This window comes from Corvus moneduloides, chromosome 11 (genome assembly GCF_009650955.1).
Source record: "Corvus moneduloides isolate bCorMon1 chromosome 11, bCorMon1.pri, whole genome shotgun sequence".
Taxonomy (NCBI): Eukaryota; Metazoa; Chordata; class Aves; order Passeriformes; family Corvidae; genus Corvus; species Corvus moneduloides.
In genome coordinates this window covers 12402310-12424049 of record NC_045486.1, presented here as the reverse complement: position 1 = coordinate 12424049, position 21740 = coordinate 12402310, and the positions used below count along the sequence as shown (strand labels likewise).

Genomic DNA, 21740 nt, shown 5'->3' with positions numbered 1-21740 from the left:
TGTAGGAGAACGAAAAAGTGGATCAGAACAGAAATACACAAGTGGTACCAGTATGAGAGGGAAATAAGGAAAGGTATAAGACAGAGAAAGTAAAAGCACTGAATATTAAATACTAGAAAATATACAGAGAAAGAGAAGCAATAACCTTTTCTGATTTAATAAAAATTATGAGTGTAAAAAGAAACATTTTTTAAAAGCCTAAGGATTATTATTCTCAGCAAACTGATAAATGGTTCATTGAAACTAAAGCAGAAAAACAACAGGAGAGGAAAAAGGAACAAAAAGAACCCATGACTAACACAGAGAATACAAAGCATTTTTATTACTTTTTTGTACCTCAGAAAAAGTACACTCGAGACATCTTCATCATGATCAGTGACAGCTCATTTATTTCTAAAAAACAGTTTCAAGCAATTTCCATTTCTGTGTCAGAAATGGGAATATTTTTGAGGCAGCAAATTCCAGTTCTTTTTTAAAACAAAGTTTCATACGTTGAGAAAATGATGGTACATGAGGCCACAAAAAGGGTGAAGGAGAAAGGAACTGAGAGAATTGCACCAATGATTGAATTTCCAGCTTTTTTGACTCTACAAAGACTCCTAGTTTATAGCTGGTTACTGAGAACTAGGTGAACAACTTGGTACAAAGAAAGAATTATTTGGTCAGCCACAGCTTTTTTTCCTCAAGAGCTTACTTACGGAAGCATAAAGACTTTTCTTTCTGCAACTGCCTCCAGCACTAGAAGCCTTCAGCTTCAGGTCTCGTTACTGCTGTTTTCATAGAAGCCATCCCATCAACATCTCCACATATCCATTAACTTGGTTTTCAGATGTTCGTCCCATCTCTCACCAGTCCATGTTTCCTGTATCCAAGACACATTTTCCTTTCTCTGCCTTTCTGAGTAAAGGGACAATCGTGTTTGGGAATATTTAACAAGCAGCCATGAAATCCCCCTCTCTTTGCTGAGCATTGTGCCGCCACTAGAGCCTGGTAAAACCTTGCCTGGCAGCAAAAAAAAAGGAGTGATGAGTACTGAGTCAGGACAATGAGCGAGAGGCGCACAACCAGACTGCTTCAGGTTCTAAAAGCTCCATACCTGCCCAACAACATTCTCCAGGCACATACAGGGTACCAACAGGGCACTATTCATTCATTATGCACCTTTACAGTCCAAGTTTCCTTCACCTCTATTTAAAGCTTAGAAGGGTTGAATCCCAAAACAAACACAGGCACTGAATTCCTGACATGGTCTGAATGAACACATTAGTTTTACCAAGTAAGAAGAAACTGGTTCGTGTCATGATTTCATTTTTTATTAATCTATGCTGCATTCCCGTTATGTGGGAAAGGCAACATCAACGATATGGAAAAGAGGAGGCTCAAGAGTGTTACTACATCCTACACCATCCATCTCCAGATCAGCCAGCCTTGGCTTTCTACACAGATTAAAAACCCTGTGATGTTTACTATCCAAGAAAAAAAACAAGAAACGGGCTGTTCTGTAGACAAGATGGAATGTACAGGTCTTGACCTGCATTTGTAAGCACGACACAGAGAGGACTGCCAAGCTGAAGAGGGCTCCTCTTCCTGGAGGAGGTTCTGAGCAGCCAGGAGGACTCTGGTGGTACCTCCATGACTTAAAAACATACAGGCAATTTCTTAACTATTTTCAAGTATTTTAACTGTGGTGATTTCAGGTTCTTAGATCCTAAACATCCAAAAGGATACATCAGTAGGACATGGCAAGTCTCATTTGGAATATTGCATAGACCTGGCACGTAGCAGGAGGGCAGGTATAGTGACAGTAAGTTAAATTTCTTTCTAAAGGAAACAGCCCACAAATAGATTGAGGAGGGCAGGGGGAACAAAGAGCAGAGGCTTACAAAATCCATACTGGAAATTAAGCAGGCAACAAGGACAGGACAGGCCTGGAAAGAGCTGCCTGAAGCAACTGATGCTGAGGAAGGGAGATAGCTGGCTCTTGACAGATTTGCATTCCCCTCTCATGACACAGCATAGACATACAAATATCCTGAGTCTGTCCCCTCCCCTAAGGATCTCTAACTCCAGTGTTGGATCTGCTACCTCTATTGGGTAACAGCTTCCTTCTGCCATTTGGCTAACAAGGTTTGTGCTATCAAGGAACAGAAGCCTCTGCTACACAGTCAGATATTTGCAATTCCAGCCCCAGTGAAGGTGTACAGCAAAGGCATGGCCATGCTTCAGTAATACGGAAGTTTAGTTTTACTTTATCTTTTTACTTTAAAAATACCTAGGAAATTAAATAACTTAGGTTTTATATAAATGTAAGTTGCAGAATTGGGCACTTAAGAAATGCCAGATGTCCATACAACCTTATCCCTGTTCCTCTTTGATATGCCCCATGATATAGTCTTTACATGACCACATCCAAAAAAATTTCAGAGGAACCTTGCCTTATTAAGTGCACAGGGTAGAGGCACAGGGGAACAGAATTAATGTTGCATAGGCAACTGTAAATCTGGTATTTCCTAACTTTCAAGTTCTTGATTTTGCAACCTACGTAACATTCTTAATTTATTTTTGTATCCAATAAATAAAATGGTGTATTGGTTGCCTTGCTGACAAACTGATTCCCCCACAGGTGACTCTTACACAACCTCAGAAAAATCAAGACCAGCTGTCCACACACTTGCAAGACTCAAAAGCATGTCTGCATTTTAAATTTAATAATATAAATAATAACCATAGGTGTTACTCAAACCTTGCAAAATTCTACTACCCAGTCACATGGAGCCAGCCATTCTTTTGCTGATGAGTGAAAAAAACCATTTTTTTTCCTATGGGTAAGAAAACAGATTCTGCAACTTACCTGGTTCACTTTTATGACAAATTTATTGTACTGTGTTAATCCATGTGCTGAGTTAGGCTATATCAGGAAACATCACCATCCTTTTCTCAGCAGTGTTTAGCAGAAATGGTATTTCTGTTTAATGGGCAGTAAGCCCTCCCTTCCCCCTTCTCCCACCAAGCTTCTCAAACTCTTTTACTCAAAAACGAAACAAGAGGCAATAAATAAATGCATCTTTTATATTCCTATTTAGCAGTGCATTTGAACTAGTGAATGTGCTGTGCACTTTTATTCACCTGATTGCCTTAATCTCTGTATTATTACTGTATTTAGCATACCATCAGCAGCCAAGCAGAACCAAACAAACTCATGTTCAGACTTCAAAGCAGGAAAAATATTAATTGTGGCGTCTGCATGTTTATAGTAGATGATGGAGTGACATCCACCACTTCTCCCAGCTAGAGTCACAGAGGGTTCTGCAGACAGCCCAGGCCACTGCTTGTGCCTGCAGGCAGCACTCAATCAGATTTCACAGTCTGGCCTTGTTACTCACTTTGTGCCCCTATCAGCCTGCACAGCCCACCTCAGTCACCCAGAAAGCATCATTACCTGGCTGATGCAGGGTTTTACTTGCTATGCCCCTGGCACTACACTGTCACTATAAGAAAATAACAGATGCAACATTAGCTCCAGTAAGGCAACGAAACATCCTTTACCTAGAAATACGTTTGATGGAAGAATCTAACTATCCAAGAAGGTAAAATTTAATTCTCTTCATTCATAGCAGCACCATGCAACCACGCAAAAGAAAATTCAAGGAACAGTATTTTCTGTCGCACATGTTTTAAAAACAGTCTATAGGTACAACTCTGTGAAACAAATTCTAGTATTACAGGTATGTGGAAAGGATTCAGTGAAAAAAATACTGGTGTTGCTTATGCATGATCCACCACCGAGGAATGTTTCCAGACAGCAATACTCTGGTACTCCCACATTAACCTACTGCCTCCTCAAGCAAAGGTAATGTCCACAGAACTGGTCACATCCCTTAAATTAATCACGTCAAATGTTCCTATTCACTCATGGGCAAGTCCATTTTTCCTCCTATGCACCCTCCTTCAGCAGTCTGGTTAAGTTTGTGGCTGAGCTACTACAAACTTGGCATGTGCTCAGTAACTAAATGTTGCTGTTTCTACTCATAAAAAGCCATAAGGAATTAAAAGAAAAAATATGGCTCATAGTTTTTAAAAACCCACCATTTTCAAAACTGCTGCTTTTGAAAATGTCTAGGTCCCCAAGGGACAATCTGGGTCATTGCTGGTCATCAACAAATTTAATACCATTTTGTCACAGTTCCTGCAGATGCTGACTGGTACTCGTCTCCACAATATCCCATCCTTCTTCTGAAAGGCCAGAAAGATCTGCGAAGTGATGGAGACAAAGACCTTCCCTTTGACCACTCAGGTAATGCACTTGCTCTGACAAAGCTCTTCCTATCCTGCTGTAAGAAGAAGAAAAAAACCCAACACTTTTTAAAGATGCTGAAAGATAAGCTTTCTCTCCTCCATTCAGGCTTCAAAAGAGATGCACTGATAAAGATCTTGATAACTTACCCTGCTTTCACATCTTGCTCTTGCAACAAAGAGTTTCTCCTTGGGGACACTTAGATCACAGCAATATCCAAACAATTAGTTACATGCTCTTATTAAGCAATAAGCATCCCTAGAAACTAAGCATGCTGGCTATGTGATGGCCTCAGCCCCCCCAGAGAATGAGTACAAGAAGAAAACTCACTATCCAGAAACCCACAAAACCTGTGAACAGAGTGGCTATTAACAAAACCAGGACACCATGCACCATGATTACCATCATGTAAAGCCTAACAGCAAGGCAAGTAATGAGAAAGATACATTAAAAACTTTGAAATAGAGAAAATTCTTCTAATTGTCAGAGGAACACAGATAAAGTATCTTTAGAAAGGACAAGCAATCTGCTACACTTAAAATGGGAAACCATTCCAGCCAACACGTGTGTATTTTTCACTACACAAGCCTGAAGTGCAGAAGGTGCAGCTCACACTGTGCAAGGCAGAGTTTTCCTTCTCCTTTTGTTTCTGCCACAGAGCTACTGATTTACGAGTACCCTTGACAATAGGACCCTGTGGCAACCATCCTAAGATAAATCCTGCTTGTGCAAACATTTTCAAAACAGGCAGAATATCTGAGTCATGCAGGAAAGCATGATGCACTCCTAGGGTTCACCTTTTAGTTGAAACTCTCTCCACTCAACCTGTATGTTCATGGAAGCTAAAGAGCAAATAATGTGACAAATACAAAGGATTTATCCCAGGAACTGAGTAACTGTTTCATGAGTCAGACTAGAATTAACCTGCAATGCTGCACAGAGGTGAAATTCAAAGAAGGTATTTCAGAGATGATGTAGGATTAATACAAGTCTCTGCCCACAGAACTGTGAAGAGCTGAATGGTGAGCAGCTTGTCTCCAGAAGCGAAGCACAAGACCAAGGACAACAGTTGCCGCTAATCTTGGCCATTTGTCTCCAACTCCAGGAGCTGCTGACCTGCTGCAGCTCAGCAAGCCCACACCCACCACCAGCACTGAATGCCAAATCAGAGGGACAAAACCTCCTTCACACTCGTTTACCCTTTTTTACCAAGAATCCCACATCACACTCCTTAGAGCCACACTGGAGTTCACAACAACACTCTCTTTTACCTTTTTATCAGTACAAGCCACTTGTTGCCAGCCTAGCTTTTTCCTATTGAAAGCACATTTGTCAGGCAGCCAAGGGTTTGCAAAAATAAAGCATCCAGAGGGCGACAGTCTCTGTCTCCACATAACCACACCAGAAAGATGCTCTTGACAGAAACTTCCTCCCACTGAACTTCTCCCCTCTCTCAAGTCCTCTCTGCAAGAGGAAAGCTGGACTAGTATTTCATATTGTTTTTGAAACCATCAAGTTAAGCAAATACAAACCTCTGCCACTGCCCTCTTAGTTCTGATGGAATAGCGTATTTTGATTTTCCTTAAAACTTACCATACTTACTTTAACATAAAAAAAACCAAAACAACAAACCAGTCTAAAGCAAGAGGGAGCATTCACACATTTCCATAACAGCTCAAAAATATCAAATTATATAATACCAGATAAAAACCATTACTGCAGTAGAATCACACAACTTTTTCATAACCAATATGCAATCCCAGCACCTCAGACAACACTAACTTCTTGTATACTAATTTGTCATAGACCACAGTAATACATATTCCCCTTTATCCTCCTTCCCCCAAAAAATCAGTGGATAAATAAGCAAGGATGCACTACACACAGGCATACACAAAGATTTTGAAGAACAACAGTAGTCAAGTTTGATTCTTTCTCTCCCAGTGCTCCACTCCATCTTGGCATTAGAGAAGTAAGATACCAAAAGGAAAAAGTGAGCAGTAAAAAATGCAATGACAGGGTACTTGAATTTTTGTAGAACATTTCCATTACTTCAGCAGATGAGAAAAAACAGGAAGCTTAGGCATAAGATTTCATGTAAAATGTACTACTTGAAGACTGTTCGCTAGCTTAAGTATGATTTTTTACTTTAAAATACGGTGTAGTAAATGCCATAGTTTCCATGGATTTGATTTCTATGAGAAACAGGAAAACTGTCACACTTCCTTGTAGAGAGACAAAAAAATGCTAGAGAATAAATATTCTTGTTTTATTAAAAAAAAATTAACCTTACAATCCAGAAGGGTGCCGTGCACAAGGGGCACATGAGAAAAATACCGTGATGCTGAAACGTAATGAATTTACAGTTCTTGCTATTCCATCAGTGCTCAGAAAGTAATCAGAATAGGAACAAAAAGCCAAACCATAAATGCCTGATTTCTCCTGGGTAAACTGGTAGTTAAACTGCAGGGAATTTATTTTAATTCCAGCAGCAAGCAGGGGGGCTTGGGAGACCCCACATCAGATTAGCAGCAATGTTTTACAAATGGGCACTATTGAATTCCACTGCATCCCAGTTATGGGAGCATGTTTCTATCCCGAACCTGGGAAGGCGGACGTTACGTGCCCCTGCCTCCCTCTCTCCCAGCCTTTCAGGAAGCTATGCAGCTAATTTTCCCCAGCAGTATTCTCTGAAGGAAAAGTTCTGTTCTTGTAAAGGTAACATGTATTTTTTAATTATTATTATTATTATTATTTTATGCCTCCCCAGGGAAGGTGAGGAGGGGGGAGCTTCCTTGCTCAACAGAGAAAGAAATTTTCCTGTATCAGTGCCAAGAATAGACACCCTAAATTCAGCGATCCTAATCTCCAGCCATCCATCAGCAGCAGGGTGGAACCAGCTGATTCAGATTTTCTATTAGCTGGTGACTTTGTGTACAAAAATAAGTCTCTGTACCACCCAATTGTTCCTGCTGCTGTGCTCTGCAAAGCAGACTTAACCAGCGGCCACCTTGGCTGTAAGTACTTCCCCAGCAGGCCCTTTATACCTGGCACAATCCTCTTCCCACCAACTCTTCCAAGTCCCTGAGTGCTCCTGGGACTTTACACCATGAGCCTTTCTTACATTATTTGCTCCATCATCCCTTCAGCATGCATCAGGGAAAATGCCAGCTCCAAGCATCTGCAGTACCACAGAAGGCAAAATCTGGGTGCAAACAAAGCTGCAGAAACTCCTTGATGGCAACTGTCCCTTTACAGGACCAATGAGTATCCATACACACAGTGATCAAGGCACATATATAGGGCACGCTGTGAGACAAAAGCAGGGTAAAACAATAAACCTCCCTGATCTACATTTTAAAAGGCACAGGAAGATAAAACAGTTCACTAACATAGCCTAATAAATTACTCTGTTGGTCAAATATTAAATAACCCATGTTCATTGGTTATTTTTTGGGCCAGAAAATAAAGTATGTGTAATTGATTAACATTATTCCATTATTTACACAGTAAAATCAAGAGCAGAATATATAAACTGGCAAACAGTTTGAAAATAACACTAAATAAAAACAATTGAAATTGTATGACCAGAGCTAACAGCAAACTCTGTTAAACCCCATCAGACAACTCACACAGTTGGTACTCGGCAAGTTTTCAAGTGCCATAGATCAGTGCCACGTATGGGGAGTAAAAATAAAGAATGTGGGACCAGCTCACCTCAGTTAGAGAAAAGCATATGTCTCCATGGCTCACACAAACTTCTGTTCCCATTCTTTTTGTAAGCCAGGTCTCACTGGATCCTGGCAGCATGAGCCACACACAAGTGAGTCAATCTCTAGCCAAGATAAATGCTAATGTTTCATGAGTTCAGAAAGCTCCAGAGCACCAGAAGAATGACAGACATACATTTGGTCTAGAGCTTCTCCGCAGCATCGAGCTCAGAACACTCTGGACTCCTAGTTCTGATTCAGTATCTCCGCCAGCTAGAAAGAAAGGCAGCTGGACACATCAAACAAAGGAGACAGTACCCCTGCTACCAAAATTGTGAGGAGTGACTGCAGATTTTGGGTGTTTCAGATAACTCATATAAATAAAGATAAAATTTTCAGAAAGCTACAGACATCTCCCTCCTAACTACCTCCCTTCCTACTGACAAAACCAGCGTCCAAAAAACCAACACAATGCCACAGGTCTGTTATTCCTTTGAAATAAAAGGCCTCCAAAATCAGAAGTGGAAATTCAAAGGAGAAACTCATTTTCTGGTTTGGTTGGGGTTTTTTGTTGAGCTAAAAATGCAACAGAAACCTCAGGAAAAAAAGGAAGAAATATCAATTGGCTATTTGATCAATTAATTTAGGGAGGCATTTTGAAGAACCTCACTAATCATGCCCTAGCAGGAATCTTCCTACTATTAAATTAGTAAAGCAAACAAACAATATTCAAGAAGTTTTGCATTATACTTTGCAAACATGGTATCATATGCCAAGTGTTTAGTCTTCTATAGCAAATTAAGCAGAGATGTTATGCAATCCTCAACTCAGCTTTATAGAATTTTGAAAAGAAGAATGCTAAACATTTTGTTCAAACAACGAAGTTTGAGTTAGGGAAAAAACCCTAAAAGAGTTCTTTATCCAATATTTAATAGATCACCGATCATACCAATACATCAAGTAAACAAACGCTGAAGTTTGCATCAACTCTGTTCATTAAGGGGTAAACAATTAAGTCATTTATATATTGTACATCTCCACCTAAACTATTCATCATGAAAAATTCCACTACGCTATGTACAAACAAGTGATTCCCCACTGTTGACTGAAGGGTAACTACCACCAAGGCCGAACCTATGCCATCAATGTAACACCAAACCACTAAAGAGCACATCTCTCCACCCTGATGGCAGAGTACAAACAAATCCCCTTTCATTTCCACCGTAGCTGCTAACTCCTCCACCAAGCACCTCTGTCTTCTGCCACACTGAGATGGGTCAAAATACAAGCACTATAGCAGATGATGATGATGATGATGATGATTACTACCTGTGTGACATAGAAACAACATGCCTTAAGCACAGCTTAAGTTCTCCGTGTCATGAACCCAATTCCAACGTCAACATGCTATCACTTGTAAGGCATCCTGTAGGAAATTGCTTTTTTTTTGCATGCTAAAATAAATGCTCTTACTTATTAAACTGTAGAAATACAAAGAGATAATCACTTGTGTTCTTTGTGTTATTTGATCAAATGCTACTTTGTGTTTTCTACTGTCTTTATATTTTCAATGTACTGCAGACTGTGTAGAAGAAGTCAGTGAAAAGCTGGAAGTTTGGTCACTTAGAAAGGTGCACAAAGCCAGTCTCTGGGAGGAACACACTGATCAGACTTCAAAAGGATCAGTGAAAAAACAGCCTCAAATTACTCAATACTGGATTGCACTGAATAAACCAGTCCCTTTAAACAGTGATTTCTGTTTGCAAGGAGACCAGATGTAATACATCTGGTATATGAACATCAGAAAAACCTGTGTAAAGGCTCTGGAACACAGCAGTGACAATTCTGTAGCCCACCAACATATGTACTTACACAGGACAAGCATTTCTAGTTCCCGTGTATAGCATTAGAGAGACAGCTTACCCTTTCCACTTGTCCTTCTTTGTGCTTCTGTTTGTACACTTTCAGCTTTGGAAGGAAAGTCTCTGTGTAGTTCCTGTCTTCCATGCCTTGGAGCAGTACCCCATGGAATGCCAGCCTGCAGGTATTGGCATGAATATCCGTATCCAGCTTAGAGCCGATCACAAGGCACAGTTTAGGACAAGTGACTGGTTTTTCAAACTCCAGCAAAGCCCACTGCTGTTTTGGGAGCTGGACTTCTCCTGCCTGGTCATTTTCTTTGTTCTCCTCTGAAGAAACCAAGTCCTTGGACAAATATTCCTCTTGATAAAGATAATCTTTTTCAAAATCAAAAACATTTTCTTGAATTTCTTCATTGAAGTCAGCAGGGGCTGGACTGAAAAACATCACTCTTCCCATAACTGTTTCATGACCAACTGTGATGTGGAACTTGGCCTTAGTCTGAAGGGCTCCTCGAAAATACTGAATTTTCTTCAAGGAAATTATGGCAGCGTGGATGGTGTGAAGTGAATCTGGGGTGCAAATTAGGCCTCGTTCCAGCAGTTTGGGATCAAACTGGGTCACACAGACACCCACTCTGTCACCCTGCATTGCATAAGTCACAGGAGTATGGAACATCTGCATGGACTTGACCTTCTTTGTCACCTACGGATGAAAGGGGAACAAAAAGAATGAAACAATTAATTGCACATGAGTGCATCATACATGTTTATGTCACATGATATGTACTTATATGGTGATGCATCAGCCACATATGACAGCCTGCTGTCTTGTAAGATGAGTGACCTTCTAGGAGAGTCCACAACTCAAAAAGTAGAAAGCCAACAGACTGAGAACTCCATCATTTAAAGTTACCACATATTTGTACCCTCTACCTTATTCTTTTTGTGTTCATGAGACTGGAAGATTGGCATGACCACAATTGTGTCGATATTTACATCATCTGTGCTGCAGTGCCCTCAATACTATCTGCAAATAATCAGACATACCCACACCATGGAATAGCTTAAATATACTCCCTCAAGCATCTGCAGCATCAGAAGTATAGCACTACAATACCCATTCATGCACCCATGTGCCTGTTTTCCCAGCCCTTCCATAAAAATCCCTTCACACACTTCCTTGACATAGTTGAATTAAACTGTAAAATGTTCAGAGCAAAAAAAACTTGTAATGTGTTTGCACAATGAACTCCTACGAACCATCCCTGCAAAATAATTAGTAATATAAAAGCCTACCCTCTCCTAGTCTATAGTTTTCCATATACTAAAAAAGAAAATCCTCAAGGCCTTCTTAGGAAGATTTGAGTGTTCATATATAGCTAGCATTGCTGTCACCAAAATGTGCGGCTCCATATCTCAGGAATATTGTAGGAAAAGTGAAGCGCCAAACACTACTTATACCAAAATTTCTCAGATGCTATCAAACTTTGACCTTAATGAGCTTGCTACTGTAATATTTATTTCAAGAAGAGGACAAGAATTAAATAGCTTTTAAAGATCAGTCTAGGCTGAGCTTGATCAGACTAAACCGGTTTAGTTTAACAAGGATTCATTTTGGCATTTTTTCTTTTTCAGTTCAGCAAACCATCACCCTTAATAAGTATCCCTATCCCCTCAAGTTGCATGTAACCAAAATTTTTTTCTGGTAACACAGCCACCTGTTGCATTTGTGCTAATGCTGGGTGCTTGGATAGGTAACCACTCTGCTTCAAGTCCCTACATTAGGTAGCTTTTAATACTGAAATTATATCTTTGGCAATAAAAAAAATATTTATCTCCTAAATAAATATTATATACTTGGACAAAAGTCCTTATGACAGTAAAGTTATATACAGCATTTATAAAAGGCTGAGACCTCAACATTCAGATCCAAGAACTGAACTCACCATGAGAATGCTCAATTCCAGAGATAACTTTTTTAGTATGCTTTTATCTATATAAAATAGATTATACTGTGAGCGTATAGAACAACAACAACATTGCTAGGACAGATCTCAACTCTCAGTATAGTTTCTTCTTCCCTCTCCCTTTACTTAGCATCAATTCTCCAGTTATCGAAAAGGTTCGTGCCAAGTGCTACTGTGCAACTCTCAGCATTCAAGCCTTTATTTTCTTACTCAGCTGGAACTGTTCTTAAATCAATCTCCAACCACTGCATGTCCCTTAGTAGCCCATCTTCTAATCCCAGCTCACCCATTTATCTTCTAACTCCTGAAAGTAAAAAAAACCAAAAAATGCAAGCACTGATGAAGAGAATGCCAAACCAAAGGACTGGACTCAGCAGTGCTGGGCTTCATCCTCAGATGTGACACAGTGTCAGAGCACAGCATTTAGGTTGGACAGTTCAATACAGTCTAGGGAACTTAATTATTTTAATCACGGAGCTATTTACTCAGTAATTCATAATACTGAAAATATCAGCTTTTTTCCTGCATCTTAGCTGCAATGAGTAAGTGGAAATAAAACAATGTTTTTCACCTTCTCCTTTCCTACAAAGCCTGCTGCTCTGTATGGAGGACATCTCACTTGGCTCCAGATAATCTGTCTATGCCTATTCCCAACATCACTGGACTCGGAGGAGAACAAATTGCATAAACTTAGATCAAAATAGAGGAGCAGCTGGAAAGTCTTCTGGCTGAACTAATACCTTCAGTAACTGAAATATAAAGAGGCCTCCAAATAAGTCAGCAAAAAATGGTCACAGGCAATATACAGAAAGCTGTTAAAAAAAAAAAAAAAAGAGAGAAAAAATGTAGCAGCTACATGCCTTCTGGAAAACAACAAAACCTTGTATTCCATTTGGAAATCATAATTATACAACTAACAATACCCATGAGTTTCACCACTACAAATATTGTTTGGGTTCCCTGAGCCTCTGGCTGCTAACCAAAACCAAAAGAAACACCCTTTTACAGATTATAATGTTATTGTTATAACATTTTTCAAATCAAATGCCACATCAATGCCTGTGAATTCTTGAAGAATCCACAAAATAGTATGAGAAAGGAGATCAAGAAGTATGTTCGTGTAAGAGGAAAAAACCCTCACTAAAAAAGCCTAAACCAAAATAGTTCGTCAAGATAATTAATTAAGGTCAAAACAGACTTAAAAGGCCATTGTAAATACTTGGTAGTTTCAGTTTCAAGCATTTTTGTCCTCAAATATATTCATTATCCCTTTAGCTAAACCTCCTCAGCAGTACTACCCATATAGATAAACTGGAGAGAAACAATTTAGCATTTACCCCCAGCTTTCTACTGACTTACATAATTGTATTTTTAAAGGTTGGAAGTACAGGAGCTTGAATCAAACCTTTCCCAAACCCTTCCTTCTTTCATCCACTCCCCCTCCCTCTCCAGTTTCAATCATTGTTACAGTTGCAACAATGGCAATACAAGTAATGTTTACGGACTCCAAGAAGAAAAATAAAACGGAAAAAACGCAAAGTTTTCTAAACATGTTTCAGAGACATTGCAAGCACTGCAAGAATTAAACTGCCATATGAAAAATAACAGCCCAACCCATTTTCAAAGACTTCTGTGATTTCACATGTGATAATACTGGCAGTAAATCTTTCCTCTTCTACAACCATGGATGGGGTCAATAAATTGGCAAGAACTAAGGAATCTACCAGCAGTGTCACTCCTCAAAACAAAACTGGAACCAGAAGATGCACAAGAGAACTGTCTAGTTTTCTATTTTAAATGAAGTCACAAAGACTTTATTATTAGCATTCCAGTTATTATATTTATATATTATTATATATATAATTATTTATGTATTATTATTATATTACCCACCTAAACAGATGAATGAAAGTATTACAGAAACAGTCTACATATATTAATCTGAAATATCTTTAACAGAATTTAGATAACATTTAAGAATAAAAAATGTGATTATAAAACACATTGCGTGCATATACTCAGAACACGTCTTTGTTTTTAATTAGGTATCCATGAAACTTTCCTCAGTGTTATGCCTACTCTCTTCTCTTAAATTAACTCAAATGATTAGGATTGATGCATTCGACATGCAGCCCATAAACAACGATCAGAAGGAGAATGAACAAGTACTTTTGAAATATTCACTTCACATGATTAATCTTTTTTAATTGTGATTTGCAGTTCTCAACCATGGCGTACAGAGCTGGCTTATATCAGAATATAAGGTGTGATCTGCCACATTCCTCAGTGTTCAATTACATTAAGCAATATACAATTGAAAAGTATCGCTTCCCATGAGAGAAAGTTTGCTGTAATTCCTATGTGTAGGACAAACATTGCAGTGGAGTATGAACACAGAAGTATTTTCCAGTGTTGGATGAGGCTCCTGTTGATACATTTGCTCATGGTCTTCACAGTTTCAAATGCCAGTTTAAGAACAGTTTGGATCCTGACTAATTCTCTTTCAGAAAACATTATCCTAATATAAAATACATTGAAAATTTGCAGAATCATGTAAAGATGCACCCACCCCACCCCCCCGCCAACCAAAGCCGGTCATCTGTGCTGCCCCCAGCTCTCTCCCAGGAGGGAAGCCCTGCACATCCTGGCTGTGCTCTCCCCAAGCTTTAAGAATCACCTGATTTCGGTGTAGCTGTGTTTGGCTTTCAGACAGGTCTGCTTGTCCTCAGACATGAGGAGAAAATGACACTGCATCACTCAACCTACTGGGAATCACCACCCCATGCTGATCTATCCAGGGCCCTGCAGATTATTTTAAAAGCCCATCTATATTTGTTCTAATTAGCATCTATTATTGTATCTGAAGTTTCCATAGGCCTATCAGAGAAAGAACACATTCGAGCCCATTCCTTTCTTCCCCTCCTGTTCTCAGTGCCAGAACTGTCAAAGGAGCACACAGCACAGTATCTTAACTGACCATAACCTCTGTTCCAAGAGCATGAAGTTTGTAGGAATTCGAATCTGACCAGAACAATGCCAGAGTGTGACTGGGAGGTGGGTTAGATCACCCAAAGTGAGTTGGAGTTGCATCTCCTTCAAAAGGTCAGACATGGAACCAGTACAGAAGTGAATCAGGGAGTTGGTCTGCACCCACTGGATCAAATAACAAGAGCCAGAGTAGCTTTAAATCATTGATTTCCTGTTTTCTGAGCAGACCATGAACATCAGTACAGTATTTCATTCCATTTCACTCTGACCCCGACTGACAGAGACATTTGCACATGGTTTAAAATACTCCAAATGTAGGATTTGTCTTCAAGAGGCTCAAGTACATAAGTAAAATTCATCTTTGTTTTGTCTGGCCTTTAAAATACAAACCCAGAAGCACTGAAAAGGATGCAACTGACCTCCAGTATTAGATTTGTTTCTCCTATGCATATCTAGTTTCCCTGTGTAAGGGATCCCTACAAGCTATAACACAGTTCTAAGCTTTCACATATTTTCTTTAGCTATACAGCAATGGATTTTTCAAGCAGGGAGCTGGGGCTGGATCACTCAGTCCACACCTCTACCACCACCAGAATGAGGTAAAATACTTCAGAGCACTGTCCCGATCAACAGGAATTTGTAACTGAGACCAGCTATCACAAGTATGTTTGGCATTTCTTTGCATTTATTTCAAGCACCCCATTTTAGTCCTCAAACTGCTGTCTGGAGAACAACTTCTATCTTACATTGTCCATGAAAATTGCACAAAGCCCATTTTAGCAATCCACTCACAGTGGGAAAATTAGGTCTACAGAGACAGAAAGTGAACAATGTTGAGATGAACTTTAAAGTGACAGGCTTTACTGCATGTGAACCATGTAGGTAAACATGGAGAACTTGGGTTACCATTACAAAACTTGCCACAGACTTTGCTAAGAAATTCACTCACATTTTGTTTTCTTATGGCACAGGGGAATTGATTATATGTCAACATATAAATCAAGAGCCTCATGCTGAAATCTTACATCATTTGCAGAGATTTGCTTCCCTTTTTAAATTTTAATTTGTATAATCGCAATAATGTTCCTAAAGCATTATGTAAAGAACCATAAAAAGGGTGAGAAGAACGTTTGTGTTCAAATGCAGATTGAAAAACGCAAAACAGAAATCAAAAGCACCCAACAGTTCAGCCCTTGAGATAAACAAATGTATCCAATATAAGAGAACCCGTTATTTTAAGACCAAAGGAAAAGCCCACTAAGATTTTCAAAGCAGTTTACTACGGACTAATAGAAAACAGGATACAGAAAAAGTCCACTAATGACTTTTTGCACTGATATGTCAGACTTTTTTTTCCTTTATTTATCCAACTTCCATTAAGTTATCAGCCATATGCCATTGCTCATAGCTTCTTTAGATAAAAACCTAGCCATCCTGCTGCCTCTCAATGCTGAGTGCATCTTTCTGAGATGAGATACAGCAACCATGCTTCCCTGCAATGCTGATGAGAAACTGCAAAGTTAAAATAATTAGTCTCAATAGTGTGTTAGAGAAAATAATTATGAGTGCAGTATTTATAAAAGGAGTATTGCATATACATTATAAAGAAAGACCCCACTTCAAATACTGAGGACCCCAACAAGTTTAAAAATAAAAATCAACTTCAGAGCCCAGTCGCTAAGAGCTGCATCTTTAAACTTACATCCAAGAACAAACTGAAACTAAGAAAGCACCATTTCAGCCCCGAGCTTTAAAAATACACCAAGTGCAAGCCTGGCAGAATCAGCACCCTAGCAAGAAAAAACACTCTTGAGAAGCATAAGCTGGCCATACATTGTAACAAAGTGCCAAATACACCAAACACTACCTTCAGTATCATCCAGAAGTGCATCTTTATAAGCAGAAGGGGAGCAAGCAAACTCCCAAGTGCATGACCAAAATGCATCCCATACCTGCTGCTTTTGAAAGCAAGAACTTCCTTCCTCCTATTCATCTACTAGAAACTCAAAGAATAAGGTACCGCGTTTTCTTTCTTCCAGTATCCTCTCTTGGTGGTCAGAAGATACCAGACTACACTGGCCTCTTGTCTGAAAGGCTACCGCAACTTTTAGTTTTCAGTCAGCCTGTGTTTAAGCACATCAACTGAAATGAAGCAAAGCTCCAATTCAGACATAAAACTGCTCCCTACATGTAAGCAGATCTTTTTATAAATTCTCTTCTAAACACAAAGAATGTCAAATTCTTTGCTTTTTTGAGGATGGCAAAGCCAAATCCCATAGATGAGCAAGCAGCCACATATTCAGTGAAGCTGGCAAACCACTCCTGCTCAAAAGCATTGAAAGGACATACGGGCTGTGAAGGCACAAGAGAGCAACAATGAGCCACCAGAATTAAGAAATCAAAAAAATCTTTTATTTTAAGAAATTATGTACCAACTATTTTCTAGATTCTCTGAGATGCCTTTGTGGTTCATGTTGTAACTCATGAGTTTGACAACTTTAACCGGGATTTCAAAACAGCATAAAACGAAGGTAAAACAGGTGGTGTCAATAATACAGGAGCTGTCAATAACACCATAGAACAGCAAATCACACAATGCAAACTTTGCCCACTGCTCAGGTTGTGGAAAGCCTTCTCTCCTGGGCCAACATCACAAAAGCAGCTAGGACCAGCCACAAAGAGTAGAAACCTCAAAGAGTCAGAAATAATTCCAAGTTTGTGGGTTCCAGCAAGATCATGTGGCTTAGTAGCAATTTTCTGAAAGACCTTGAATATTTCTAGAATCTATTATTTCTCCATGGCCTCACTTACCTCCATGTGGGAAAGGAATATAGCATCTGGAGAAAAAATTATTTCACATTGAATGATTCTTTTAACTCAATTTTTTTAAAGTGAGGTTTATAAGGGCATTCACCATATGACCACTGTGGTGCTTATGTAACACCACACACGTGCTATCAGATTTTATTTAACATATTCCTCCTTCTGGATAAAATAACACCGTTGCCTGAAGAGCCTGCACTGCAACACTGGAATAAAGCAATATAAAAGGGGATACGAAAATCCATTTAGCTTATTTCCTTTCTCAGCATCTAAAATATGACTATGCACCCAGTAAATAAAGAAGCAGGTCAATGACCTTACTCTTATGATACTCTAACACCATAATTTTAATTTATATTACATGTATGCTATATTTATGCAGACAATCACAAATCAGAAATTAGCAAGTGTTAAGATTAGGATTCTGCAGGTAAACTTAAGTGACCTGTGCTTAAGCAGTCTCCTCTAGCCTTTAAATATATAATCCCAAACTTTTTCAACAGAACCTAATCTATCCCATGTATAGGCTGGACAAATCTCACTGAACAAAAAAAACTATCCTCTATTTATTTTCTTCTCATGACTGAACTGCCCGGAATTCATTATTTACTGTAAACCATCAAATTCCCACTGTATTACACGTAGGCTATCTTACTGGAGTATTTATTTGGTAAACTCCAGTAATCTTGTCACCCTTGTGATATAACATGGCATTACACCTCACTGCAGATAAACTCAACTGCATCATTTGTCACGATCCAAATTCCCAAGGAAAGAAAACCAATGCCCAGTTTTTGAGAGCAAAAGGCTGGTTTTCCAGAATTATTATAATTTTATAGCAATTTTCCTCATCCACAGCAAAGCTCCCAATAGACTCAACCACTCCAGGCAACTTTTAACTCACACTGAACCCCCTGGATCCATCCCATCCCTCCCCAGCTGCCACATGAGAATGCTGTGAGAGATGTTGCCCAAACCTCACTCAAGTCATGACTCTTCCTGCCTGTGTGTTCTGCCCCAGAAGACAATTGGGCTGCTCAAGCACCATTTGCCCTCGCAGCATTTCCCAGTAAAACACGTCCTTAACACACTCGTTGGCTCCCACCCCTCACCTCTGCCCAGCATTCAGCAGGGGTACCAAGCCCCACTGCACTTTTATTTTCTCTCTGCTTTGCCTCTTGTAGATTTGGGTCAATCTTTTCACCCAGGAGAGGACCACATCCCATTTTAGTCCTCAGGCCAGAAAAGCCTAAGAGCCATACACATCAAATGCCTGGTAGGTAGGGAATAGATCCCTACAGTCCCTAGATATGTGGAAAGATGCAGAAGGCAGACACCTACCATAATCCTTTCATCTCCAAATGACTAAAATATCTCATAGCAGGTTTTTTTGGTAACAAGAAAGGAATATTAAGATGTCAAGTATCCTAAATTAAGTGGTACTGCTTGTGCCACCTATCACTACAGATGACAAAGTATGCATTTTAAAAGCACAGTATAATGCCAGTGAGTTTAGGTAGCAAGTATCTATGCAGAGAGTGTCAGACCCATAGTAAAACCATGACACAGAAGCAGCTTAACATTTACATTCCAATTAAAATTTCTGCAACTTATCAAAAATATTTCAATAAAACATTTTTCAAAGAAAAAAAAGAAGTCAAAACCAATGCAAAATTACAGGTTAAAGAAAGCCTGTCTGGAATTTTCTTCTTCCAACAGAACAAACTGAATTATTTTTTCCAAATAGATTTAGGTTTAGAACAATAATAATACTTTTATCTGGAGACTTCAAAGTCACATGCAAAAGAATATATCACAGTAAACACAGGGTTGAAGGTTTTATAGAAGAATTTCTACTGGCATTTTTTTCCCTTCTTCTTTAAAAGAAATTTGTTTACTACCAGTCTTTGAAAAGCATAAAAGGGAGGAAACTATAGGGAAAAGAAGTAAAACTTTTACGTGTAAGGAACATTTGGAGCTTTGTGAGAAGGCTGGTTTTGATAGAATATGCGACATGTAGCCCAATGTGAGTAATATTATATCTCAAATAAAAATCAGCCCATGAATATACATAATCCAAAAGGTAATTCTCTCAATCTCTGAAATGTAATGGAGCCACTCTAGATCACTGAGGCATGAATATTTACCGTATTCAGGCTTTACTGCTCTCGATCTGGGTTCAATTTTGCAAATTAAAATGAAGGCTCTGTGGATAGAGAGATTAAAGAAGAGCATCCCAAAGCCTGCCTGTTTCCTTGGTGTGGTAGCAGTGATCTGGTTACCCTTCTGTTGGGTTATTTCTTTTTACTTATTGGAGTAGGTCAAAAGCAATTGAGAGTGGAAAAGGAGGTCATTATTGGGTCACAACCTTGGAGTTAAAGGCTCACTAAGGAAAACAAACACAGAGTGAACATAAAGCTGCATTTAAAAATAAAACCTGGAATGAAAAATAATATTTTCAACTCTTCACTTCTATTTCGACAGGTCAAGGGGAGAAATAAAAAAAAAGTTGTTTTGCTCATTTCTTTCTCATGAACGAAGTTCTCCTGTCCTTTCTCTAAAACAAGCTTGTTAATAGAAGCCATGATTTATACAAAATGAAACAAAGGTGATGAATAATTACTGAGAGATCTGGTAGGCTTCATTAGCTGTGGCAAACGTTAACATTAATCGTGATGATTTGTACATTTTCTAGGAAATGCTTGGAATATAAATCCAGCAGCACTCGGGTGCAATACAGCAAACAAGCAAGCACAACACGCACAGCAGTACAAATCAAATGATATGGTGCTACTCCTGGTGAATTCCTTCTGCTAATTACAGTCAAAACAAAGGCTACCTTTGCTAGGAGAAGAAAAGAAAAAGGAATTAATTACTATCAGACGTGTATTTTTCACCATACTTTTTAGTTTACGAAATAAAAAACAATTGGCATACAAAATCTTTATAGCTTTCCCTCGAGGCAGGATTTTTTTAGTGGCAAATTTTAAAGAGTTCAACTGGTAAGCAATTTTCTATTACAAGTCAGTAACAGTGATTAAGATTAGATGAGTAAATTTATATCCTCTGGACTGTAGGATATTTGCAAAATCTAAGCAGCTAAGTCTAGAGTAAAGAAAAAATTTATTTATCCCTACCACCCTGGCAAATAACAGTAAGCTATTAAAGGAACAAAGCAGTACAGCGCAAAGTTTGATGCAGCAAAAATAAATTCTAATGCAGAGATACCTGGTAAAAAAATGTCAAGTTTACAGTAATGATCCTGATTACTTCATTCAAATACAGCCAAGGGAAAATGAGGGTAAAAGGTCAGAAAAATGGATGAAAAAAAGTGGGGAAAGAATGAAGATATTCCCTCTTATGAAACTGGACATAAAGGCAAAATGCAGTCGTCATCAGCTAACAAAAACTGCATTTACTATACAGAGGTGCTATGTGATAGCTTATGAAATAAAAAATTCACACTTTTTTGCCTCTGAGCTACATCATGGTACCAAAGGGTTACTGTGCTTTGAAACCTTCACCAACAGCCTTACTAAACATTTAATATTTTTCTTTCTGCTTTCTTAAAGGCCCCAGATGTGTTCTTGCAGATCAAAAGAGACCAACTTATAAAGTTAAACGAAATCAAGGGCTTTTGTTCCGAGGCATCGTTGCTGAACTAATTATTCCTGGATGTTGTTTAATGAAATAGCGGTGCCATATATTAAAACAGTTAACAGGATGAGTTGCGTGAGTTATAGGAAAGGTCTGATCTGGGATTATAAATTTTAGGTTTTCTTCAAAGGAGATGAAACAAACTACTCACAACTCCCCAGTCCTTTCTGTCACTGAAAGACTGAAATAAAAGAACCCAAAAACGTATGAAAGTTGAAATATCATTCTACGTATTTACTCTTCCCTGAATGATAGAGAACTAAAGATGGGGGAGTTCAAAAACCTCCTGAGATTCTTTGAGATGGGGAAATGAAGATCTAAGTTATCCTGTCTATTCCCTGAGTGCTACAAAGCATAAGTTAAAATTAATACTGGTAAGTCCTAGAAGAAACTTCATTTTAGACATACACGTGCAGAAAGGACTCCCATCTTAAAGCAA

General features: G+C 38.9%; 1 protein-coding gene across 3 annotated transcripts in view; it reads right to left on the bottom strand.

Moving 5' to 3' along the window:
* Positions 1 to 21740, bottom strand: part of EEFSEC (eukaryotic elongation factor, selenocysteine-tRNA specific) — a 133004-nt gene that overhangs the window by 55901 nt on the left and 55363 nt on the right. For all 3 annotated transcript variants that reach the window (XR_004242339.1, XM_032120745.1, XM_032120746.1), the window contains one exon: positions 9928 to 10569. Coding sequence is in view for 2 of the 3 variants with exons in the window: in XM_032120745.1 (XP_031976636.1) it covers positions 9928 to 10569 (642 nt within the window). In the remaining variant the exon portion in view is untranslated. The remainder of the gene's footprint in view (positions 1 to 9927; positions 10570 to 21740) is intronic.